The 25,433-nt window shown below is 37.1% G+C and overlaps 1 protein-coding gene across 1 annotated transcript in view; it reads left to right on the plus strand.

Annotated features, from left to right (window-relative positions):
• The first annotated feature begins 776 nt into the window (after window positions 1-776).
• The window catches only part of LOC129512306 (ankyrin repeat domain-containing protein 31-like), a 66,685-nt gene continuing 42,028 nt past the window's right edge, over window positions 777-25,433 (plus strand). Inside the window, exons 1-7 of the mRNA XM_055329562.1 lie at window positions 777-788; window positions 2,104-3,628; window positions 4,945-5,109; window positions 8,616-8,753; window positions 9,623-9,765; window positions 14,697-14,859; window positions 16,539-16,654. Coding sequence (XP_055185537.1) covers window positions 777-788; window positions 2,104-3,628; window positions 4,945-5,109; window positions 8,616-8,753; window positions 9,623-9,765; window positions 14,697-14,859; window positions 16,539-16,654 — 2,262 coding nt within the window. The remainder of the gene's footprint in view (window positions 789-2,103; window positions 3,629-4,944; window positions 5,110-8,615; window positions 8,754-9,622; window positions 9,766-14,696; window positions 14,860-16,538; window positions 16,655-25,433) is intronic.

Below are 25,433 nucleotides of genomic sequence, written 5' to 3' on the forward strand. Positions count from 1 at the left end.
TCAATCCCAGGATCTTGGTGTTATGACCTGAGCCTAGGCAGATGCTTAACCGACTGAGCCATACAGGTGTCCCCTTTTGTATCCTGCTTGCTGCTTGCTTGCTTGCTTGCTTGCTTATTTATTTATTTATTTATTTATTTATTTATTTATTTATTTATTTCTACTCTTTTATTTTAGAACCAAAATTAGAAGGCACACAGTCCTTTCTGCTCTTGAAAAATAGTAATAACAAAATTAATAATAGAGCACTTTCTTTGTGCCAGTAACTCCTCCAAACTCTTTACATGGATTATCTTATTTAATTTTCATAACAATTCTATAAGATAAGGACTATCACTACTTTCATTTTATGGAGATGAGGTAGAGATATTAAGAAATTTACCCAGAGTGATCCAGCTGCTAAGTAAATGAGTAAAGATAGAAACTCAGGAGTAGGCTGCAGAGACTGTGCTCCCAGCTCCTTTGCTTCATTGAGGAACATTCTGTATGTCTACTCTCTGTTGCATGAGTTGAATAGGTGAATACTAGGCCTCATTATGCACATTATAATTTGATTGCAGTCATGAAAACTATCCCCAAGAAATAAAATGTTCTTTATCCCAGTTACGTCCTTGTTAAAATATTTTTACATTTCTAGTTCACAATGTATTTAAAGAATTCTATATTGTTTACATATCACATCTAAGATGTCCACTCATTTATTCCTTCGCCTATTAGTCATTGAATACCTCCTGTGTGTAAGGCACTGTTTCTAGGTTTTTATCTTCTGTGTCCAAATGCGTATGCAGGTAACTAATTCCACTTCTGGTATTTAAAAGAGACACTAAAGTGCTTTTCTTTTATTATCAGCCAAGGTATATTTTATTCAAACCATCTTTTTTTTTTCTTACTCAAGAGCAGCCTTTTCATGCCTATGTATTTCACTTTTAAGAGAATGAAGCATTCAAACTAGAACCTTATTAAGCAGACATATTAGGAAATGATAATCCAGTTATTTATGAAAGAATTTAAAAGTAAAATTTCCCTGATTTTCTCATGGCCAAGGACTGATAGATTTTGGAAATCTAGAGTCTGACTACTGGAGGCTATTTTCTTTGATTTTCTCTTTTGGTTTACAGCTCAAAAGAACAGCACTGATTCATTAGACATAGAGGAAGCAAACCAGCACAAGGTATAGCCCTATTTAGCAATAAACATGCTTATAGAATGAACCTGCTGCTTATTTTAAAGATTATCAGAATGGAAAGAAAGATGGCTAAAGCATCTATCAGAAACAGTGACTTCGCCTTTGCTTTTAAGATATTTTGGAATAATTATATGACAATTAGGGCATTCTGGGCTGTTAGTTTGGGAAGCAATTGAGTAAATACAGCATGTCTTGGCACACTGGTTTATCAGTAGCCATTTCCTTTTTCCTCTTCTTCATGGAGCTGTGAGGTTTATCAACCATGTCGATTTCCTCTGGCCTAAGCACAGGACAGGAATCAAAGGTGTAGATCTATTCCTTCAAATTATATATGGTGGGCGGTTAGTCTTCATCTGGTACTTGGGTTGTGGTGAGTGAGAGGAAATGATGTCCCTGTTTTAATCATACCAACCCACAATGATGTTTTCATGAAGATCCGTTTGGGAGCATATTGGTCTCCTTGATGTTAAATCCCTTCTTCTGCCTTACCTATAGTCTGTCATAAATACTAGATGAAAGAACTATCTAATTCTGGCTCTATCTATATAACAATTGAGAGAGGTGTGTGTTTTTCTAAAGCATTCTTGTTTGGTTACACTTAAAGCCCATAAAAATGAAGTAGATTAAATTTTTTATTATGCTTAATAGTATTAATATTGCTAAATATTGGCAAAAACAAATTAAAATGTGAGGCAGAAAATACAGATTAGTACACATAATGAGTCTAAGTCTACTACATTTGCTTTTCTCTCTTAGTCTTCTTTTTTGAAATATTAGGTTGTATATATCCCATCAGGCCCTGTGGTTAGATCAAATCATAAAATTGAGTGGAGTAGTGGTTCGATTTATCAACAATCCTGAATTGAGTATAGAAGTAGAGTTGAAAATAAAGCTAACTATATGTTTTGTTTCTTTAGAAACCAAAATTCAGTTCTAAAAATCTCATTGGGTTTGTTCGTGATGAAAATTCCAACAGACAGAAGTCAGAACATGTAGAAGTTGATAAAGGAAGTAAAGAGGGTTTATTTATAAATAAAGAAGATGTATATGAACATTACCAAAAATATTCCAAAGACACAAAATTTGGTAAATTCAAGCATAAGCAATCAACTTTTAACGAAATACACTCTACTAGAAGACTCCGAAAGAAGGGTCTCCAGAATATCAAAGGCGTTAATACAAGTATGTCTAAAGATAAAGGAAGAAGAAACACAGGACAGAAAAGAACTCAAGTGGATGATCCAAAACAAGAAATATGCATTCCAAGAAAGGCAAGAGCTGTTTCTTCTTCCAGAAGAATAAACAGATTAGTTACTGGTCAGCCAGATACTCTCCAAGCCTTTGATGACCTTCCAGAAAAGTCACATAAACTTTTTAGCCCAGCTCTGTCAAGCCTGAAAAATGGATTAGGTAACAATATTGAGGCTTGTTTAGTTCCAAAAGAGACACATATCCAGAGCCTGGATTTATCAGATAATCAAGAAATGAAATTCTTAGGATCCACTGACCAAGAAGAAGCTGTTCTTTTCTCAAGACTTTCCTTACAGAAAGAAATCAAGTTACCACTTGTTACTACAGATCAGCAGCCTCACACTCACCAAGAACAACAGCACATTAGCCCTTATAAATCTCCTGAAAACAGTAACTCAGGTCAAAAATGTGAGAACCTTAGTAAGTGGGAAAATTCTTTCGTATCCTTTATAAAGAAAAATTTTAATAATGTTAATGATGATGATTGCTTTCCCTCTGAAAAGACTGTAACATGTAAAACAGTGGTGTGTTCTACAGGTTGCAAAAACCACTGTAATTATAAGGAGAATGTAACAACTAGAAAAGAAATGGATTTTCAACAGTTTGTCCCTTCTGAAGACCATTTTTCACAGGAAAATGAGTTAAAAGTATGCAGTCTAACCATACAACAGGAAGCTGTTAATCTTTCTGATTCAGATAATACAATAGGTCCTGAACAATGTGTTGCCATTTATGAACAATGCAAATGTAAAACTTCTTTTGATCACTCACATGGCAGTTCTGAGCATACTTCCCTGGCTTGTCCACGAACATTTTCAACACAGGAAGCTTCAAAGTTGACTAGTCATGTGAAGCTATTCAAAAGGCCTCAAGATTTTAGCTCCAGAGCACCAACTCCTTTAATGGATCAAACAGATATTCATATTGTGGAAAAAGTAAATGAGGGAGAAGACCCTAAAAAGAATTGCAATGATGAAAGCCGGGAAACAAGTTCTTCAAATGGACCTTTATCCACAGTTGTTAATTCTCAAGTAATAGAAACAACTGCAGTAGAAAAAAGGAAACAAGATCTTCCAAAGAGCAAAACCATACATGATACAGTTTTTTATTCCACTGACAATATCAGTAAGGAATTGACCAACATTTCACAACTTAGACAAAAAGAAGAAAAGGAAATTTCTCATAAAGCAGGTATTAAAAAAAATTTAAAAAAATTAAAAAAAATAAAGCAGGTATTAGTAGTATTGCTTGATTTGTACATATCTCCTACAGATTTACATATTTTATAGAAATTTGTAACAATTTATGCCAAACTGACAAGAATGAGGACATGTGGACTATATGCCAAACTGACAAGAATGAGGACATGTGGACTATAATTTGGGGATGCTGTTAGTTAAGTAATATTGTTTATTTTGAAAATAAACCATTATTTTCAACCAAAGACTGTTGCTAAATTGGTATTGACAAGTTAATAAACAGTATATCAATTTTTTGTTTCTTTTTATTATAGCACTTATTTAGTATCAGTTAACCTAGAATTTCCATAGCAGGAAATTGTTAACGCTATTGATTTCAGTGATTCTGTGTTCCCGTCAGAATTGCATCCAGCAAACTTTGTTATATAAAAACATTTTTTAAAGATTTTATTTTTAATTTTTTAAGATTTTATTGCTTTGACAGAGAAAGAGAGAGCACAAGCAGGGGGAGTGGCAGGCAGAGGGAGAGGGAGAAGCAAGCTCCCCGAGGATCCCATTCTGGGATCAAGCATGACCCAAGCTGAAGGCAGACGCTTAACTGACTGAGCCACCAAGGCACCCCTAAAGATTTTATTTTTAAATAATCTCTCTACCCAACCAGGGCTGTAACTCAAGAGTCTCTACATGCTCTACTGACTGACCTAGCCAGGTGCCCCTGAAAACATTTTTAAAGGCTTTTATTCTTTAAAAAATAAAGAAGATGTGGTTTATGTATACAATGGAATATTACTCAGCCATTAGAAACGACCAATACCCACCATTTGCTTCAACGTGGATGGAACTGGAGGGTATTATGCTGAGTGAAGTAAGTCAATCGGAGAAGGACAAACAGTGTATGTTCTCACTCATTTGGGGAATATGAATAATAGTGAAGGGGAATATAAGGGAAGGGAGAAGAAATGTGTGGGAGATATCAGAAAGGGACACAGAACATAAAGACTTCTAACTCTGGGAAATGAACTAGGGGTGGTGGAAGGGGAGGAGGGCGGGGGGTGGGGGTGAATGGGTGACGGGCACGGAGGGGGACACTTGACGGGATGAGCACTGGGTGTTATTCTGTATGTTGGTAAATTGAACACCAATAAAAATTAATTTATAAAAAAAATAAATAAATAAAATAAAGTAAAATAAAATAGAATAAATCAGTCCAGCGAGGAACAGAAACTTGGAATTGTTATGAGTTTTTCTAATCACGTAACCAGTGAGGAGAACTGCAGCACTGATGTTGTAAAATGTTTGTTTTTTTAGATGAGGAATTAACTAGTAATATCAATGGAGATGAAAGCACTATGAGAAATGGTGAGAAAGAAGAAAAAACAGATTCTGAAATTCACATGTCTAATATCCAAGAATGCAAAAAAGTTCAGAATTTCAGAAAAAGACAAAATTTATTGAAAGCTACCCGCAGCCAAGGTTTGTCTTTCTATACATGTATAGGTAAAAGTTGACATGATCAAGCCCAGCAGTATGCTCTACTTCAGGGAATTTCTTAACTTTCAGATTTACTGTTGTTTTTTTTCCCTCATTCACTAAGTTATAAGATTATTTCAGCTATATTTTTTTCAGATGGTTTTACAATAAATATAAAGTAAACTACTTGAGAATTTTTTAGTCCTCAGATACATTCTTACCATGTTTCTGCCTGTGACTTCTAATTTGAAATGTTAGAGTAGGTAAGACAGCTAGGCAGAATACTGAGTGCATGTGGTGCACCTGAATCGTGCCTAATCCCTTTGATGCTCCAATGAGACCTTTCACTATAAGGGAAATTAAAGAGTAGCCTCTGGTTTCTTTTGTCAGATGAACGAACTGTGTGTGTTTGGCAGTATGGACAAGTTAACCATATCTCGACAGGTCTTAGAGCTAGTTCTGTGGCTAGGCCAGGCCACTTCAGGTTAAGGAGTAAGGTTTATAAAGGTTAAATGAACTGAAAAGTTTACCTATTATGTATTAGGAAGTAGGAAGGCACATTCTCTGTGATCTTGAGCTTCCAGAGACTAAAAAAAATAGATCACATATAAAGTAACTGAAAGCTGAATATTTCTTAGTTTATTACTTTATTAATAAATATTATTAATACAATTATTAAATATATTATCAATATTTATTAATTTATGAATAAAGTTTAATGCTATGAAGAAGCACTCAGCATTAACCATGGTAGACTTTGTGAAGAAGTTTTTTGTGAAGTTAGTGTGGGTGCTGTTTGTTTCCTTTGCAGTTTCTTCTAGATTGTATTTTAAAATTTCAGTTATGTGCTAAAGAAATATATGATGACAGTTACATGGAGGAATTTTTGACTTTTTGCTCCAAAATGTTTATCACGTGCCTTCCTTCTCTGCTACAACACACCAAGAACTAGGTGAGAAGATTTGTACCATTCACAGTAACAATTATGGGAGAGATTTTTCAGTTCAAACTTGCAAAATACAGGTCTGCTGTTTTGGATATTTCATAATTTTTTAAACTAATTTTTTTTCTTGAAGATTTGTATTTATTTATTCATGAGAGACACAGAGAGAGGCAGAGACACAGGCAGAGGGAGAAGCAGGCTCCTTGCAGGGAGCCCAATGCAGAACTCGATCCCAGGACTCCAGGATCATGCCCTGGGCCGAAGGGAGGTGCTCAGCCACTGAGCCACCCAGGGATCCTGGATATTTCATAATTTTAAAATATATTCTCTATAGATGTATATATAGTATTAAAAATATATAATAGATATGTCTTGACTCTTCTAATAAAAATTCCTGAGTACAAGATTGTAAGAGCATTGTGATTTTGTCTGGATGTCAATGGAAGGTGGACATGAGGCTGTCAGTCTTTCCTGTGGTTGACATAACTGAAAATTCCATCTTTTAGAGAATAATTCTCTAAACTTTTTACCTCTTGACCTGAAATTATATGCCTAGTTGCTGGCATTTAGGAAATGGAGCAGGGAGCATGTTTTAAGGTTTAATACAGGGGTTCTCAAACCTAATCTTGCATCAGAAGCACCTGGAAATCTTGTTAAAACAGATTGTTGGGCTCCACCCTCAGAAAGTCTGATTCATTAGATGTACTATTAGTATATAACACATTTTCAAACTTAGCAGTTTAAAACAACACACGTTTTTTATCTCATAGTTGCTGTAGATCAGGTATTGGGCATGGCTTAGGCCCATCTTCTGCTCAGGATATGTCATAGGCGACAGTCAGGGTGTGGTCAAGACTAGGGTCTCATCTGAAGGCTCAACCAGGGAAGGATCCATTTTCAAGTTCATTTGGTTGGTGTCAGGATTCAATTCCTTGAGGGTTGTAGCCACCTTGTAGTCATGCTCAGTTTCTTCCTTCATGAGTTGTTCCAGTAAGTCCTCTTGGTTCATCAAAACATGCAAACTGAAGATGATAGAGCAAATTTGCTAGCAAGTAGAAAATTTTACAATCTCTTATAACCTAATCAAATAAGTGAAATACCCTCAATATTGAGGTATTCTTTTGGTTAGAAGCAAATTATTCAAGAGAGGGGATGATTCAGGCCATAATACCAGGAGATGGGGCTCGTTAGGAGTTACCCTAAAGTCTGCTTTCCACAGTAGGCTTGTGAGGTGGGCTGGAGAATTAGCATTTCTAACAAGTTTCCCAGGTCATACACTGCTAATTTGGGACTACATTTGAGGATTATTTATTAAAAATAAATATTTTTTTCTGTTTGATCACACTAATCCTCTACTTTGCCTTCTGTCTCACTCTGAAGCTTTTCTGATGTGGTTTCTACAGAAAATAAACCTTTAGTTTCCTGGCTTGGAGATGGGGACTTTGAGTAAGAGCAATGGTTGCCAGACAATTCAGCGTTGGGTGAAGGGAACTTGGAGTCCCAACTTCTCTCTATAAACTTTCAGTCAATCTCCATATTTTTACCCAGTTCCATGCAGGCTGCCTTTCACCATGCTTGATACCCCCAGGTGCTGGATACAGGGAGATCTTCTTCCTCTCTAATTATTTTTGCAGGAATTTGGGTTGAGGCATTTCCTCTACTTTATCAAGGCAGTTAACTCTTCTTCATTAGTGATTTTCCAGTTCCCAAAAAGTTATTGAAGTCTTTGTCCTCTCTGTGTCCTCTTCTATTTTTTATGGTGTTAAAAAAAATCCTTTACTATCATTTTAGCATGGTTTGGGAAAGAAATTGAGGGGAAAACATGGTCCATTTTTTTTTAGATCCAGCTTAATTCTCTCTAAGTTGTGGTGCAAGGAAAAGATTTTTTAAAGAATCTTTGGGTAATGATGTTGTGTACTGCATGATTTATGAAAGAAAGAATGTAATGGGCCTTGGTTCGGTTTTTGGTGTCTTTTGTGTTCAGAAATACACATATTGACATAGATAAGAGCTATAAAGAAGAGTTTTATAAAATCACAGGTTGTTTTAAGAAAAATTTTATCCATTGTTAAAGGACTATTAAGAGTGAAATGAGGGTAAAATTGAAGCAAGTTTGTTTTAATCAAACTTATGATAGAGTGACTAAGCAGCTGTTAGAATGAATTCAAAGTAATGTGCTTAGATGCTCTGCAATTCCTTCACAAGTTATATATATATTTTTAAAGATTTATTTATTCATGAGAGACAGACACAGAGAGAGAGAGAAGTAGAGACACAGGAAGAGAGGAGAAGCAGGCTCCATGAAAGGAGCCCGATGGGGGACTCGATCCCAGATCCAGGGATTACACCCTGAGCAGAAGGCAGACACTCAACCGCTGAGCCACCCAGGTGTCCCTCACAAGTTGTATTTTAAAACAGCAATAGCAATAATGATGTTGATGTATGTTTTGTATAGTGTATCCTACTTAGGATATTTTGAGGAAGTTGCTGTGTACTTTCTAAGCTCCTTTGTAATGATCAGCATTTAGCAGAAAAGTAGTCTCAGTTTTGCTTGGCAAATTTACAGAAATGAAGACAGCTGGGATCAATAAGAGGCGTGCCCGAGGGGAGCGCCGGCTTCATTTGGCTGCCAGAAGAGGAACTTTGTCTCTGGTGAAGGCTCCAATAGAATCTGAAGCAGATGTGAATCTAAAAGACAATGCAGGTTTGGATTCTTGAAATTTTCATTGTGTTTATAACTTGAACTCCCTGAAATCCACATTTCATCCACCCTACCCCAGTTTTGATCCTGGCTGCTAACTTTGAACTGTCTTAATAATATATCATTTAATTAATAGTTAAGTTCATCATGGTTTTCACCAATTGCTAAAATAACCTCCTCTGAAATAGTTTTTAACTTACATGTGGGAGCATTCAGAGGGAGTATACATATTGGAGAGTAAGGAGAGCTTTATTTAGGTCTTTTCCTTGGAGATCTTAATACTATTCTCTTGCTTTGGAGAGAATGTCAGTTTTTTTTTTCATTTCCCTGTTCCCTCTCTTTCTCCTCTCTTTACACTATTTGTTGTCTCTTTCCTTATTTTTATTTTCAGCCTCCATTTTTAAATTCATCTTCTAATATTTTGCTCAAGCACGAGAAAGTCATATGTGAGGTCTTAACAGAGGGAAAATCTCAAATATTGATTTCAGGCATTCTATGTCATTTTGAAGAGATATGTGACAATGCAGTGATACAGATAGGGAAGACAGACTAGATCTTACTCTATTTTAATATCTAAGATGAAACAAATTGACATGATTTTTATTTACTCTAGTCCCATTATATTTTATGTTCTGTGGGTCTTCTGTTTTGGCACTTGGATCAACCAATCTTTTTGATGAGATTGGTTTGTTTTAAAAATTGAAACATTTTAGGGCCATGGTTTTCAATATTATTTCTTGTAAATACTTAGTATGTATATTTGAATCAATATAGGTACTCATTGCAATAGTGCAAATTACCTTAATAATGAAGATATTAATGAATGTTGGTTTGTAAGCAGCAGCTTGTTTTGTTCTTTTTTCCTTTTTTAGGTTGGACACCACTTCATAAGACATCTACTAAGAGATCTCATGATAGAATTGTAGAGTTGTTAAAAGCTGGTGCTAATGTTAATTTTGAAAAACTAGATGGGATTCTTCCCTTACATGATGCTGCTGCCAACAATCATTTAAAGGTACAATGCACATCAGATTGGGTTCCTATTACTTTTTCTTAGAGAAACAAGTGAAGAAAATGAAGATATTTTAAACTGAGCATTAAAGTGATTCCTCAGGATGCCTGGGTGGCTCAGTAGTTAAACTTCTCTGCCTTCGGGCAGGTGGGCTCAAGTCATGATCCCAGAGTCCCAGGATCAAGTCCCACATCAGGCTCCCTGCATGGAGCCTACTTCTCCCTCTGCCGGTGTCTCTGCCTCTCTCTGTGTGTCTCTCATGAATGAATGAATGAATGAATGAATGAATAAATGAATAAATAAATAAATAAATAAAATCTTAAAAAAAGAAGAAGAAGAATATCAGAAAGGGGCACCTGAGTGGCTCTACCAGTTAAATGTCTCACACTTGATCTCAGCTCAGGTCTTGATCTCAGGGTCATGAGTTCAAGCCCTAGACTGGGCTCCATCCTGGTTATGGAGCCTACTTAAAAAAATAATAATAATAGTAATGCCAGATGAGTGGGCTATCATCCAGAGTTTTTTCATTTGTTTTCTCATTGTGTTTTTGATTTATATTTTGCTGATGGCGAATGATGCAGAACATTTTCTTTTTTTTATTATAAATTTATTTTTTTATTGGTGTTTGGAACATTTTCTCATGTGCTGTTGGCCATGTGTATGTCTTTGGTGAAATTTCTGTTCATGTCTTTTGCCCATTTCATGATTGGGTTGTTTGTTTCTTTGCTGTGAGTTTAATAAGTTTTTCATAGGTTTTGAATACTAGCCCTTTATCTGATATGTCGTTTGCAAATATCTTCTCCCATTCTGTAGGTTGTCTTTTAGTTTTGTTGACTGTTTCTTTTGCTGTGCAGAAGCTTTTTATCTTGATTAAGCCCCAATAGTTCATTTTTGCTTTTGTTTCCCTTGCCTTCATGGATGTGTCTTGCAAGACGTTGCTGTGGCCAAGGTAAAAAAGGCTGTTTCCTGTGTTCTCCTCTAGGATTTTGATGGATTCTTATATCACATTTAGATCTTTCATCCATTTGAGTTTATCTTTGTGTCTGGTGTAAGAGAATGATCTAGTTTCATTGTTCCGCACATGGCGGTCCAATATTCCCAGCACCATTTATTGAAGAGACTGTCCTTTTTCCAGTGGATAGTTTTTCCTGCTTTGTCAAATATTAGTTGGCCATAGAGTTGAGGGCCCATTTCTGGGTTCTCTATTCTGTCCCATTGATCAATGTGTCTGTTTTTATGCCAGTACCATAAAATCTTATGGTACTGTCTTGATGATCACAGCTTTGTAGTACAACCTGAAATCCAGCATTGTGATGCCCCCGGCTCTGGTTTTCTTTTTCAGTATTCCCCTGGCTATGAATAGAAGGGAAGGGAGAAGAAATGGGTAGGAAATATCAGAAAGGGAGACAGAACATAAAGACTCCTAACTCTGGGAAACGAGCTAGGGGTGGTGGAAGGGGAGGAGGACAGGGAGTGGGGGTGAATGGGTGACGGGCACTGAGGGGGGCACTTGATGGGATGAGCACTGGATGTTATTCTGTATGTTGGCAAATTGAACACCAATAAGAAATAAATTTATTATTTTTTAAAAAAAGTATTCCCCTGGCTATTCTGGGTCTTTTCTGATTCCATACAAATCTTAAGATTATTTGTTCCAAGTCTCTGAAGAAAGTCATGGTATTTTGATAGGGATTGCATTAAATGTGTTAATTGCCCTTGGTAACATTGATATTTTCACAATATTAATTCTTCCAATCCATGAGCATGGAATATTTTTTTAATATTTTATTTATTTATTCATGAGAGACACAGAGAGAGAGAGGCAGAGACACAGGCAGAAGGAGAAGCAGGCTCCATGCAGGGAACCCAATGCGGGACTCGATCCTGGGTCTCCAGGATCACACCCCGGGCTGCAAGCGGCGCTAAACCGCTGCGCCACTGGGGCTGCCCGAGCATGGAATATTTTTTCATCTCTTTGTGTCTTCCTCAATTTCTTTCAGAAGTGTTCTGTAGTTTTTAGGGTATAGATCCTTTACCTCTTTGGTTAGGTTTATTCCTAGGTATCTTATTCTTTTGGGTGAAATTGTCAGTGGCATTTGCTCCTTCATTTCTCTTTCTTCAGTCTCATTGTTAGTGTATAGAAGTGCCACTGATTTCTGGGCATTGATTTTGTATCCTGCCACACTGCTGTATGAGTTCTAGCAATCTTGGAGTGGCGTCTTTTGGGTTTTCTATGTACACTATCATGTCATCTGCGAAGAGGGAGAGTTTGACTTCTTTTTTGCCAATTTGAATGCCTTCTATTTCCTTTTGTTGTCTGACTGCTAGGGCTAGGACTTCCAGTACTATGTTGAATAGCAGTGGTGAGAGTGGACATCCCTGTCATGTTCCTGATCTTAGGGGAAAGGCTCCCAGTGCTTCCCCATTGAGAATGATATTTGCTGTGGGCTTTTCGTAGATGGCTTTTAAGATGTTGAGGAATGTTCCCTCTATCCCTACACTCTGAAGAGTTTTGATCAGGCATGGATGCTGTATTTTGTCAAATACTTTCTCTGCATCTAATGAGAGGATCATATGGTTCTTGTTTTTTCTCTTGTTGATGTGATCTCTCATGTTGATTGCTTCTCATTTTGAACCAGCCTTGCATCCCGGGGATAAATCCCACTTGGTCATGGTGAATAATCTTCTTAATGTACTATTGGATCCTATTGGCTAGTTTCTTGTTGAGAATTTTTGCATCTGAGTTCATCAGGGATATTGATCTATAATTCTCCTTTTTGGTGGGGTCTTTGTCTGGTTTTGAAATGGAAATATATGGATTTTTTTATAATGATGGAATGTTTCTGAGTCATGGTTATAGTAGTGATTACTCCAGTAAAGCTGATTATAAAAAAAAAAAAGGCAAGGGGCCTACTTCTTGGTCACCTAATTTTTGTCATATTCTTTGTTCCTTAGGTCTACCCCATCATGTTACCTGGAACTCTCTCCCAACTATAGCTTTCGCCTTGCCTGCTAAGTGCCTTTTTGTGCTGTTGCTATTCTCTTACACTTTTGCCTACGCATGACCCTTACGGAAACAGCTGTTCAGGGTCCTATTCCATCTGAGCTGAGTTCTCTGTGTCTTCCAAACTAATATATTAAATGAGTCCATGTTAACACATTAAAGGTCAAAGCCTTCCTGTAGGAAGGCCTCATCTTAACACACAAAATAGTCATTATTAATATAGTGTAATTTTTAAGTCCAGAAAAGCTTCCTTTGTTAAAGAACAACAACAAAAAAACTACCTTTCTTCCTCCCAAATATATAGTAAAGATTTTATTTATTTATTCATGAGAGACCAGAGAGAGAGAGAGAGAGGCAGAGACACAGGCAGAGGGAGAAGCAGGCTCCATGCAGGGAGCCTGATGTGGGACTTAATCCCGGGTCTCCAGGATCACACCCTGGGCTGAAGGCGGCACCAAACTGCTGAGCCACCCCCTGCTGCCCACTCACTCCCTCTTTTAAAAAACAAAACAAAATACCTTTACTCAGACTTCAGTAAGTTTTTATCAAAAATCTTTGTTGGAGACTTTCTTCATATGCTATTTATTATCCACTGTCCCTCATTACTTAAGTTGGTCTTTTTACTCCTCTAGAGAAAAAGGGGGCTTAGGGGACTTTCATTAAGAATCCATTAGGGGAAAAAAAAAGAATCCATTAGGGGTGGTGGAAGGGGAGGTGGGCGGGGGGTGGGGGTCACTGGGTGGCGGGCACTGAGATGGGCACTTGACAGGATGAGCACTGGGTGTTATTCTGTATGTTGACAAATTGAACACCAATAAAAAATAAATTTATTAAAAAATAATCCATTATGAATATGGTGTTTGACAGAGGCTCACATTTAGTTCTTTTAGGTGATAAAAATGAGGTTCAAATGGTAAATAACTTGCTCAAGGACATAGCTAGTAGGTAGCAGGAATGAGTTTTGTATGCTTGATTTTAAAACAAACATATTTTCTCTTAAGCTAATTTCTCTTGTGCGAACTCTGGGCTGATGGGATAAATGAGGGGCTATCCTTATCATCTTCATTGGCCCATTTACTCCTAAATTTCTCTGCTTCTCCATACCTGGACATAAGGAGAAAAGATAAGCCACTAACACAGAGCATATCTCTATTTTAAACAAAATCCTGACCATGTTTTTCTACTCCGGTTTTTCAGTGATTTGAGTCCCTTACTTGACTCACACAGATGGAATCATTGGCTGTTTTTCACTAGTTGACTTCTACCATAGCTAATTAGTAACATCTTTAACTTTGATCATTTACAAACTCCCAATATATAACAGCTTTGAGTTATTCAGAGAAACCTTATTTATGTTAGAAACCATCCCCCACCCAATGTTACAACCTCTTTGACCTCAGTTTCCTCTTCTGTAAGATGATCAGGTTGGAGTAGATTATTTCTAAATTTCTTTTTACCTTTAAGATTCTGTGCATATAATTCACTTATTTAGGACACATAACAAATATATTCAGATACTATTAGAAGGGTCATTGGATTTTCAAGCTAGCTCATTAAACTTCTTGAACAAGTAACATACCTAAAATATAGTGATGCAGGTTGGAGGAAAGGACAAGGGCTCTGTTAAAGAGATAGAGTCAGTCTTGTATATCATTCTACCTGTGTGTGCTTCTTAACTGCAATGAAGGCAGCATCTCCGGTATTTTCATGTCATTGTTTGGTTCTTCTTGAGGACAGGTCAGGCCAAGTCATTAAATTATTTTATAGCTTTCATATAAAATTTAATAAAAAATTTTCTTGGCTAGCATTTGAAACTTCTTTTGATAACTTTTAATACTTTGATAACTTTTAATAGTGGTGTATTATAATGAAAGCAGAAATTATTGATCTTAGGTGTCTGTAGGGATAACTTTGGAAAAATACCTTGTAGGCAGCTGAGATTCTACTACCACATGGAGCAAACCCAAATCAAAAGAATCAAAAACAGAAAACTGCTTTGGATGAAGCAGATAATGAAAAAATGAAAGAGCTACTGATATCTTTTGGTGCAATTGAGACTGATAATAGAAATGAAAGTAATGCTACAGTCACTGGTATGTATGTCAGTATTGCTTGCTCTCTTATACAAGTGTATACATACCTCTGCTTAGAAAAATAAATCTTCAGATTTGTAGTGTAAATTGTTTCATAACTGGGGTAAATGTTTTGTGTGCTTACTAAACTCTTGAAAAGCATTTTTTATTTTTGGAACTTGGCATTTCCAAACATGGTTTAATTTATATACCATATGATCCTATTGGATTGGAATTACATGTTGAAATGGAGCCCATATTATTCATTAAACAATTATTAATCTTTACCATTGAGTCTGTGATAGAGATTTAACTGAAACCACACAGATTGGCTTACTGTTAGTAAGGCCAGAAAAGGTTGATATTATACGAAAGTCTTTGCAATTAAGATTCCGTTACTTCAAAATTTATAGTGGTGTATGTGAAAGTTGGACCGATGCCAACTTTTCAATAATCTAACGTTTGATGCTAGAATATGAATTTGTTAATAAGCAAATATACTTATATGTGTATGTGTAAATAGAGTATAAAAATATTTCAAGGTAATTTATGGCAGGGCAAAATTTTATGAACCATTTTAAAAAAATAGTTTGCATTTAAATAATATAGTGAACTATATATAAGAAATAAGCATGTTGTGAACACTAATATAGAAAACACATTTGTTAAGCACCTGCCAAGCAAACTAGATACTTGCCCATGAGGAACTTCGAGTCTTGTGGGAAGGTCAACCAGAAAACAGTTAAACACAATTTATTAAGTGTTGAGGAGAGTGAGTTGTTCTTCCTTTTCTGTTCTTTTCTGCATGAGCCTTGACTCATTAGAGAAACCCAGGAACATACCTGCTCTTTCTCCCTATGAGGTGGAATAATTGGGGAAAGAATCCCCATTACACAGTTTTCCCCTAGCCTACCACTATCCTTACCAGTTGTTTTTCAAGAGAAGAATTATGTTACTGATATTATTGGTCAGAGCTAAAGATAATCACTGTCTCATATATTACTAGTGAGTAAGAGCACATGTAGGTCAAAGTCAAGACTGATACAAGGTTCCTCTTTTCATTGTGTGCTACTGTATAGTAAGTTTATAGGGTCAGGGCCTTTCTTAGAGCCCCAGGCATGTCTTTCTCCCTCTCCACAGCCATATTTGGAATTATTGGGCACTCTGTTGTGAAGTGCTATATATCTATTCCCACCTGTCTGTTGTTTCTTGTGTATACATTTCCTTGGTCAGGTACCCTAAAGGGATGAGGGATGTAGGGTACAATACTTATATGAAGAAAGGGAACCCAGAATGGGAAAAGGATGAGAGACAATGAATTGTAGGCATAATGATTAAGAGCATGGATTTTGGAATCAGATCTGGTTTCAGTACTGCTATGTGACTTGAAGGAAACTTCCCAAATCCCACTAAGCTTCATTCTCCTCTTCTGTAAAATGGATAGAATAAACTACCTATCTTACAGGGGTTATATGAAGATTAAATAAGATTAAATAAGGAAAAGAGTTTGACATTCAATGTGTGATAAGTTTTTGGTAGATGTTAGCTGTAATCAGTCAGTTGATAGTAATAATAATGAGATGCTGAACATTAAGATATTATAGTAATTGTAGACTTAATTTATTCCTTCTATTCTTGTCACCATTAAAATTGGTAAGATGAAGCTACATTATTGTATTTTCTAATTTTAATTCGTAAAGTCAAAATTCCAGCTGTTCAACCAAAAAGGCATAAGTGGTGTTTTTGTGATGACTGCAACACTGTTGATCCACCTTTTCTTTCACAAAGAGAAAAAAGAAGAGAAAGCTATCCTGTGGTGAGTGAAGTTGAAATCCTTTCATTTTTTGCTTTAGATAGTATCATACTTTGGGCCAGCTAGCCATTGGTTATTGCTGATACTCTTTCCATTTTAAGGACACACAGGTTGAAAATATTTTTTGTAACAAGAAAATAATATAGTTAATGAGCCAAGAAAATACGTCATGTAATTGATTCACTTATCTGAATTGAATATAGAATTATGAATTAGCTGCTATTATTTAAAACGACGTTATGTTCTTTTCTTTTTTCACCTTCTCTGAGTCAGCATTTATTTTTTTAATAAATTAATTTTTTATTGGTGCTCAATTTACCAACATACAGAATAACACCAAGTGCTAATCCCGTCAAGTGCCCCCCTCAGTGCCCGTCACCCATTCACCCCCACCCCCCGCCCTCCTCCCCTTCCACCATCCCTAGTTCGTTTCCCAGAGTTAGGAGTTTTTATGTTCTATCTCCCTTTCTGATATTTCCCACACATTTCTTCACCCTTCCCTTATTTTCCCTTTCACTATTATTTATATTCCCCAAATGAATGAGAACATACACTGTCCTTCTCCAATTGACTCCTTCCATTCAGCATAATACCCTCCAGTTCCATCCACGTTGAAGCAAGTGGTGGGTATTTGTCATTTCTAATGGCTGAGTAATATTCCATTGTATACATAAACCACATCTTCTTTATCCATTCATCTTTCGATGGACACCGAGGCTCCTTCCACAGTTTGGCTATTGTGGACATTGCTGCTAGAAACATCGGGGTGCAGGTGTCCTGGCGATTCATTGCATCTGTATCTTTGGGTAAATCCCCAGAAGTGCAATTGCTGGGTCGTAGGGCAGGTCTATTTTTAACTCTTTGAGGAACCTCCACACAGTTTTCCAGAGTGGCTGCACCAGTTCACATTCCCACCAACAGTGTAAGAGGGTTCCCTTTTCTGCACATCCTCTCCAACATTTGTGGTTTCCTGCCTGGTTAATTTTCCCCATTCTCACTGGTGTGAGGTGGTATCTCATTGTGGTTTTGATTTGTATTTCCCTGATGGCCAGTGATGCAGAGCATTTTCTCATGTGCATGTTGGCCATATCTATGTCTTCCTCTGTGAGATTTCTCTTCATGTCTTTTGCCCATTTCATGATTGGATTGTTTGTTTCTTTGGTGTTGAGTTTAATAAGTTCTTTATAGATCTTGGAAACTAGCCCTTTATCTGATACGGCATTTGCAAATATCTTCTCCCATTCTGTATGTTGTCTTTTAGTTTTGTTGACTGTATCCTTTGCTGTGCAAAGGCTTCTTATCTTGATGAAGTCCCAATAGTTCATTTTTGCTTTTGTTTCTTTTGCCTTTGTGGATGTATCTTGCAAGAAGTTACTGTGGCCGAGTTCAGAAAGGGTGTTGCCTGTGTTCTCCTCTAGGATTTTGATGGAATCTTGTCTCACATTTAGATCTTTCATCCATTTTGACTTTATCTTTGTGTATGGTGCAAGAGAGTGGTCTAGTTTCATTCGTCTGTATGTGGATGTCAAATTTTCCCAGCACCGTTTATTGAAGAGACTGTCTTTCTTCCAGTGGATAGGCTTTCCTCCTTTATCGAATATTAGTTGATCATAAAGTTGAGGGTCCACTTCTGGGTTCTCTATTCTGTTCCGTTGATCTATGTGTCTGTTTTTGTGCCAGTACCACACTGTCTTGATGACCACAGCTTTGTAGTACAACCTGAAATCTGGCATTGTGATGCCCCCAGCTATGGTTTTCTTTTTTAAAAATCCCCTGGCTATTCGGGGTCTTTTCTGATTCCACACAAATCTTAAAATAATTTGTTCTAACTCTCTGAAGAAAGTCCATGGTATTTTGATAGGGATTACATTAAACGTGTAAATTGCGCTGGGTAACATTGACATTTTCACAATATTAATTCTACCAATCCATGAGCATGGAATATTTTTCCATCTCTGTGTGTCTTCCTCAATTTCTTTCAGAAGTGTTCTATAGTTTTTAGGGTATAGATCCTTTACCTCTTTGGTTAGGTTTATTCCTAGGTATCTTACACTTTTGGGTGCAATTGTCAATGGGATTGACTCCTTAATTTCTCTTTCTTCAGTCTCATTGTTAGTGTATAGGAATGCCATTGATTTCTGGGCATTGATTTTGTATCCTGCCACGCTACCAAATTGCTGTATGAGTTCTAGCAATCTTGGGGTGGAGGCTTTTGGGTTTTCTATGTAGAGTATCATGTCATCGGCGAAGAGGGAGAGTTTGACTTCTTCTTTGCCAATTTGAATGCCTTTAATGTCTTTTTGTTGTCTGATTGCTGAGGCTAGGACTTCCAATACTATGTTGAATAGTAGTGGTGAGAGTGGACATCCCTGTCTTGTTCCTGATCTTAGGGGAAAGGCTCCCAGTGCTTCCCCATTGAGAATGATATTTGCTGTGGGCTTTTCATAGATGGCTTTTAAGATGCTGAGGAAAGTTCCCTCTATCCCTACACTCTGAAGAGTTTTGATCAGGAATGGATGCTGTATTTTGTCAAATGCTTTCTCTGCATCTAATGAGAGGATCATATGGTTCTTGGTTTTTCTCCTGCTGATATGATGAATCACATTGATTGTTTTACGAGTGTTGAACCAGCCTTGTGTCCTGGGGATAAATCCTACTTGGTCATCATGAATAATTTTCTTAATGTATTGTTGGAACCTATTGGCTAGTATCTTGTTGAGAATTTTTGCATCCATTTCATCAGGGATATTGTTCTGTAATTCTCCTTTTTCGTGGGGTCTTTGTCTGGTTTTGCAATTAAGGTGATGCTGGCCTCATAGAATGCATTTGGAAGTACTCCATCTCTTTCTATCTTTCCAAACAGCTTTAGTAGAATAGGTATGATTTCTTCTTTAAACATTTGATAGAATTCCCCTGGGAAGCCATATGGCCCTGGACTCTTGTGTTTGGGAGGTTTTTGATGACTGCTTCAATTTCCTCCATGGTTATTGGCCTGTTCAGGTTTTCTATTTCTTCCTGTTCCAGTTTTTGTAGTTAGTGGCTTTCTAGGAATGCATCCATTTCTTCTAGATTGCCTAATTTATTGGCTTATAGCTGTTCATAATATGTTTTTAAAATCGTTTGTATTTCCTTGGTGTTGGTAGTGATGTCTCCTTTCTCATTCATGATTTTATTAATTTGAGTCTTCTCTCTCTTCTTATTAATAATGCTGGCTAATGGTTTATCTATCTTATTAATTCTTTTAAAGAACCAACTCCTGGTTTTGTTGATCTTTTCCACAGTTCTTCTGGTCTCTATTTCTTTGAGTTCTGCTCGAATCTTAATTAACTCTCTTCTTCTGCTGGGTGTAGGATCTATCTGCTGTTTTTTCTCTAGCTCCTTTATGTGTACAGTTAGCTTTTGTATTTGAGTTCTTTCCAGTTTTTGAATGGATGCTTGTATTGCGATGTATTTCCCCCTTAGGACTGCTTTTGCTGCATCCCAATGATTTTGAATGGTTGTATCTTCATTCTCATTAGTTTCCATGAATCTTTTAAATTCTTCCTTAATTTTCTGGTTGACTCTTACATCTTTTAGCAGGATGGTCCTTAACCTCTACGTGTTTGAGGTCCTTCCAAACTTCTTGTTGTGATTTAGTTCTAATTTCAAGGCATTATGGTCCGAGAATATGCAGGGGATGATCCCAATCTTTTGGTATCGATTCAGACCCGATTTGTGACCCAGTATGTGGTCTATTCTGGAGAAAGTTCCATGTGCACTTGAGAAGAATGTGTATTCAGTTGCATTTGGATGTAAAGTTCTGTAGATATCTGTGAAATCCATCTGGTCCAGTGTATCATTTAAAGCTCTCGTTTCTTTGGAGATGTTGTGCTTAGAAGACATATCGAGGGTAGAAAGAGCTAGATTGAAGTCACCAAGTATAAGTGTATTATTATCTAAGCATTTCTTCACTTTGGTTATTAATTGGTTTAAATATTTGGCAGCTCCCACATTCGGGCCATATATATTGAGGATTGTTAAGTCCTCTTGTTGGATAGATCCTTTAAGTATGATATAGTGTCCCTATTCATCTCTCACTACAGTCTTCGGGGTAAATTTTAGTTTATCTGATATGAGGATGGCTACCCCTACTTTCTTTTGAGGACCATTTGAATGGTAAATGGTTCTCCAACCTTTTATTTTCAGGTTGTAGGTGTCCTTCTGTCTAAAATGAGTCTCTTATAGACAGCAAATAGATGGGTCCTGCTTTCTTATCCAGTCTGAAACCCTGCGCCTTTTGATGGGGTCATTAAGCCCGTTCACGTTCAGAGTTACTATTGAAAGATATGAGCTTAGTGTCATCATGATATCTATTCAGTCGTTGTTTTTGTGGATTGTTCCATTGAACTTCTTCTTAAAGGGGAATTTTAAGAGTCCCCCTTAAAATTTCTTGCAGAGCTGGTTTGGAGGTCACATATTCTTTCAGTTCCTGCCTGTCTAGGAAGCTCTTTATCTCTCCTTCCATTTTGAATGAGAGCCTTGCTGGAGAAAGTATTCTTGGTTGCATGTTCTTCTCATTTAGGACCCTGAATATATCCTGCCAGCCCTTTCTGGCCTGCCAGTTTCTGTGGAGAGGTCTGCTGTTACCCTAATACTCCTCCCCATCAAAGTCTGGGATTTCTTGTCTCTTGCTGCTTTAAGGATCATCTCTTTATCTTTGGAATTTGCAAGCTTCACTATTAAATGCCGAGGTGTTGAACGCTTTTTATTGATTTTAGGGGGGGATCTCTCTATTGGTTATGTTCTTTAGTTACTTCTTGTCCCATGGTGCCTGCCACTATCATATTGTATCTTCACCCACCCACTCCTCCAAAGAAGTTTTAGGATGCATAGTAGGTAGAAAAAACCCTGGAACCCAGGCAGAAAAGAGGAAAGCAACTGGGGTTAGCCAACCTGGAATCTCACATGGTTTATAGTGATAGTGGTTGCTGCATGTGAAACTCCTCATATAATAGTGAATTTTTACACAAATAACATAGTAATTGCTCAGTAAAAATGTCAGTTAAGATGTGTATGTGTAACTTGTGAAAAACATAAAGCTTACTAGAAACTAACTTCTTAAGAAAGTAGCATCCCCAATTAAATATTATTTTGAATAAGACTGTTGAGGGGCATCTGGGTGGCTCTTTGTTTGAGCATCTGCCTTGGCTCAGGTTGTTATCCTGGGGTCCTGGGATTGAGTCCTGCATCAGGCTCCTGCACAGAGCCTGCTTCTCTCTCTGCATGTGTCTTTGCCTCTGTCTGGGTCTCTCATAAATAAATAAATAAAATCTTAAAAAAAAACACTATGTTGTTTAGACTTTTCTTTTCTTTTTTTTAATTTTTATTTATTTATGATAGTCCCCCACACACACATACACACACAGAGAGAGAGAGAGAGAGAGAGAGAGAGAGGCAGAGACACAGGCAGAGGGAGAAGCAGGCTCCATGCACCGGGAGCCCGACGTGGGATTCGATCCGGGCTCTCCAGGATCGCGCCCTGGGCCAAAGGCAGGCGCCAAACCGCTGCGCCACCCAGGGATCCCAGTTTAGACTTTTCTTATATGCTTTCTGTTAGTCACTGTCAAGAAGATATGTCATTCATTGATTCTAAACTATTAATCAACAAAATATTTCATTTTAAGTGGTATTCAAACTAAATTGCATTTGCCTCAGCACTTCAAAAATGTTTTACATTGTTTCCTGGTATCTGTTGTCAAGGACAGAAAGTCAGCCATCAATCTAATTGTCATTCCCTTGTAGATACTCTGTCTTTTAATCTTAGAGCTTTAATGTACTCCAGTTTCACTAAGTTGTATCTAAATGTGGAGCATTTTTATTAATTATACTCAGACCTAGGGATCCCCGGGTGGCGCAGCAGTTTGGTGCCTGCCTTTGGCCCAGGGCGTGATCCTGGAGACCCAGGATCAAATCCCACGTCGGGCTCCCGGTGCATGGAGTCTGCTTCTCCCTCTGCCTATGTCTCTGCCTCTCTCTCTCTCTCTCTCTCTCTCTCTCTCTCTGACTATCATAAATAATAAATAAAAAAAATTAAAAAAATACTCAGACCTAGAAATGCTCCTTTAATCTGAAGGCACGTTTCTCATTTGTATTTCAGGAACTCTCTCTGTTCTTATACCTTTGACAGTTGCCCCTCCTCCATTCAGTATTTTTCTGTTTTGGAACTTCTATTCAGATGTCTGTTAGACCGGTTTCCATGTCTTTTAGTATCTTCTTCATATTTTCCATCTCTACCTCTCCACACTATGTTCTTTTTTTTTAAAGATTTTATTCACTTTTTCATGAGAGACACAGAGGGAAAGGCAGAGCAAAGCAGAGACATAGGTAGAGGAAGAAGCAGGCTCCCTTTGGGGAGCCTGATGTGGGACTCGATCCCAGTACCCCAGGATCACAACCTGAGCCAAAGGTGGATGCTCAGCCACTGAGCCACCCAGGCATCCCATCCACACTACATTCTGTGGAATATCCTTTGCCCTCTCTCCCAATTCATTGTTTAACTCCTCAAATATTTCTAATCTATTTAACCCATACATTGAGCCTTTAATTTAAATGACTGTGTTTTTTATTTCTAAAAATTCTGTTTGCTTTTCAAATTTTTGTTTTAAAGAAAGAATGAAATAACAATAAGATTTTTCTGCTCTTATAATATTGATAGTATTTTTAAAAATCCAAACATTTTTAAAGGGAATTTTAAAGTCTCTTCCTGATTCTTTTTCATGATACATGATTCTTTATGTGGTTTTTAATTTTTTATTGTAATCTCATTTAAGTGAAGACTGATAACTGTGGGAATTTTGGTGTGCTTAGGCTTTGTGCTGAACATTTCCTCTGCTGGGGCCCTATTTCACACAAGTTTTTATGCTAATTTCTCAGTTTGGATTCCTGAACCACACAAATTATATAAATGTAGTTCTTACATACATTTGTGATATAGGTTTGAGTCTCTTATTTTCTACCCAAAGCCTTGGATGGAGGCAAGTAGAGTTTTTCTAACCTTTATTTGACCTAAAGGTCACTACCTTTATGCACTACCTTTATTACTCTTGTTTCTTTGTGTGCATTAAAAACCTAGCCCCAATACCATATTTGTTCCAAATTCCCATTGGGCCACCAATAGCTCCAATAGCATTTATGACATCAGGGAGTTTTTCATTCATTTTCCATTTTTGTGTGTGTATATTTAAAGTTGGAGCACCTGGGTGGTTCAGTTGATTAAGCATCTGCCTTTGGCTCAGGTCATGATCCCAGGGTCCTGGGATTGAGTTCTACATCTGGCTCCCTGCTCAGCGGGAAGTCTGCTTTTCCTTCTTCCCCTCCCCCACTCGTTTTCTCTCTCTCTCTCTCTCTCTCTCTCTCTCTCTCTCATACAATCTTTTTTTTAAATTTATTGTATTTTGTCTACTATTTTCATGTGTTTGAAGTGGGCAGAGGTTGTTCTATATTAGCTCAGCCCACCATATTGACCGTAAGTATCTTTAAGGTATATTTTCAGGTAAAGATGAGAACATCTTGGAAAAACTACTGTTGTTATTGACTATATGAGTGTTTGCTTCAGTAGTAATGTATATCATTTCACATGCCAAGCTTTGGAAAAAGTGTGGAGATACAGGAGTCTATAGAAAACGGATTTTGGGTAAAGGGATGAGTAAAATGGGTGAGGGGAGTGAGAGGTATGTTTCCAGTTATGAAATGATTAAGTCACAGGAATAAAAGATAAGTGTAAGTAATACAGTCAGTGATATTATAATAGTGGTGTTTGGTGGCAAGATAGTAGCTATACTTGTGGTGAACATAATATAACATATAAACTCATCAAATTACTGTTGTACATCTGAAGTTAATGTAATATTATGTGTCAACTACAATTAAAAAAAGAAAAAAATCAACTTTAGAAAAGGAGGAAAACTCAAGAAATACAAAGTCTTTAAAGTCATTAACAGTTACTCTTTTATAAATGTAAACTTTTGAGTGTTGGAAACTTCAAATCATACTGGAGAGAAGGGTAACTTTATGGCCAGATGCAAACTATGGTAGTTTGCTGCTGCTTTGTAACACCTTCAGATCACAGCATATTGGCAGCCTCCTTCTCTATACCTGTGTACATGGAGTAATAATGCTAATAGTTGGCATTCACTGAGTACTTATTATATGATAAACTGTCCTCTAAGTCCTTATGTTAACTCATTTAGTCCTCATAATAACCCTTCTGGGAGCATTCTGTGATTTTCATTATCTTCCTTATTACAGTTGAGAAAGCTAAAGTAAAAACAGTTAAGTAACCTAATCCAAAATTACGTTTCTGTTAAGTAGCAATACCAGAATTAAAGCAATGCCAGGCAGTCTGGCTACAGAGCTTGTGCTTCTAACCACTGCTATATTGTACAAAATTGTAAGAGAGATGTCAGGGGCAAAGGATCCTGCCATAGTAAAGATAAGAAATTTGGAATAAAATTATAGTGAGTCCTTCTGTAAGCATATATAAACTGTCTAAAGCTACTTGTTCCAAAGATATATTCTAGGTTAGGTTTTTTGGTGCTGTTTTTTTTTAAAAAAGATAAACAAGCAAAATAAGGACTAAGAAGGGGGATCTTGGAGGGAAGTTTGTGCTGCCCCTTCATGGTAGAAGGTAAAGCTTGTGTGGAATTTAAGGTTAATGCCCATGGTACCAAGACTGAATGCATCCACAATAAGAGCAAAGCAAAATGGACAATCAGCACCAAAAAATGTTTTCTTTATTCTGACC

The sequence above is a fragment of the Nyctereutes procyonoides genome, unplaced genomic scaffold (assembly GCF_905146905.1).
Source record: "Nyctereutes procyonoides isolate TBG_1078 unplaced genomic scaffold, NYPRO_anot_genome, whole genome shotgun sequence".
Classification (NCBI taxonomy): domain Eukaryota; kingdom Metazoa; phylum Chordata; class Mammalia; order Carnivora; family Canidae; genus Nyctereutes; species Nyctereutes procyonoides.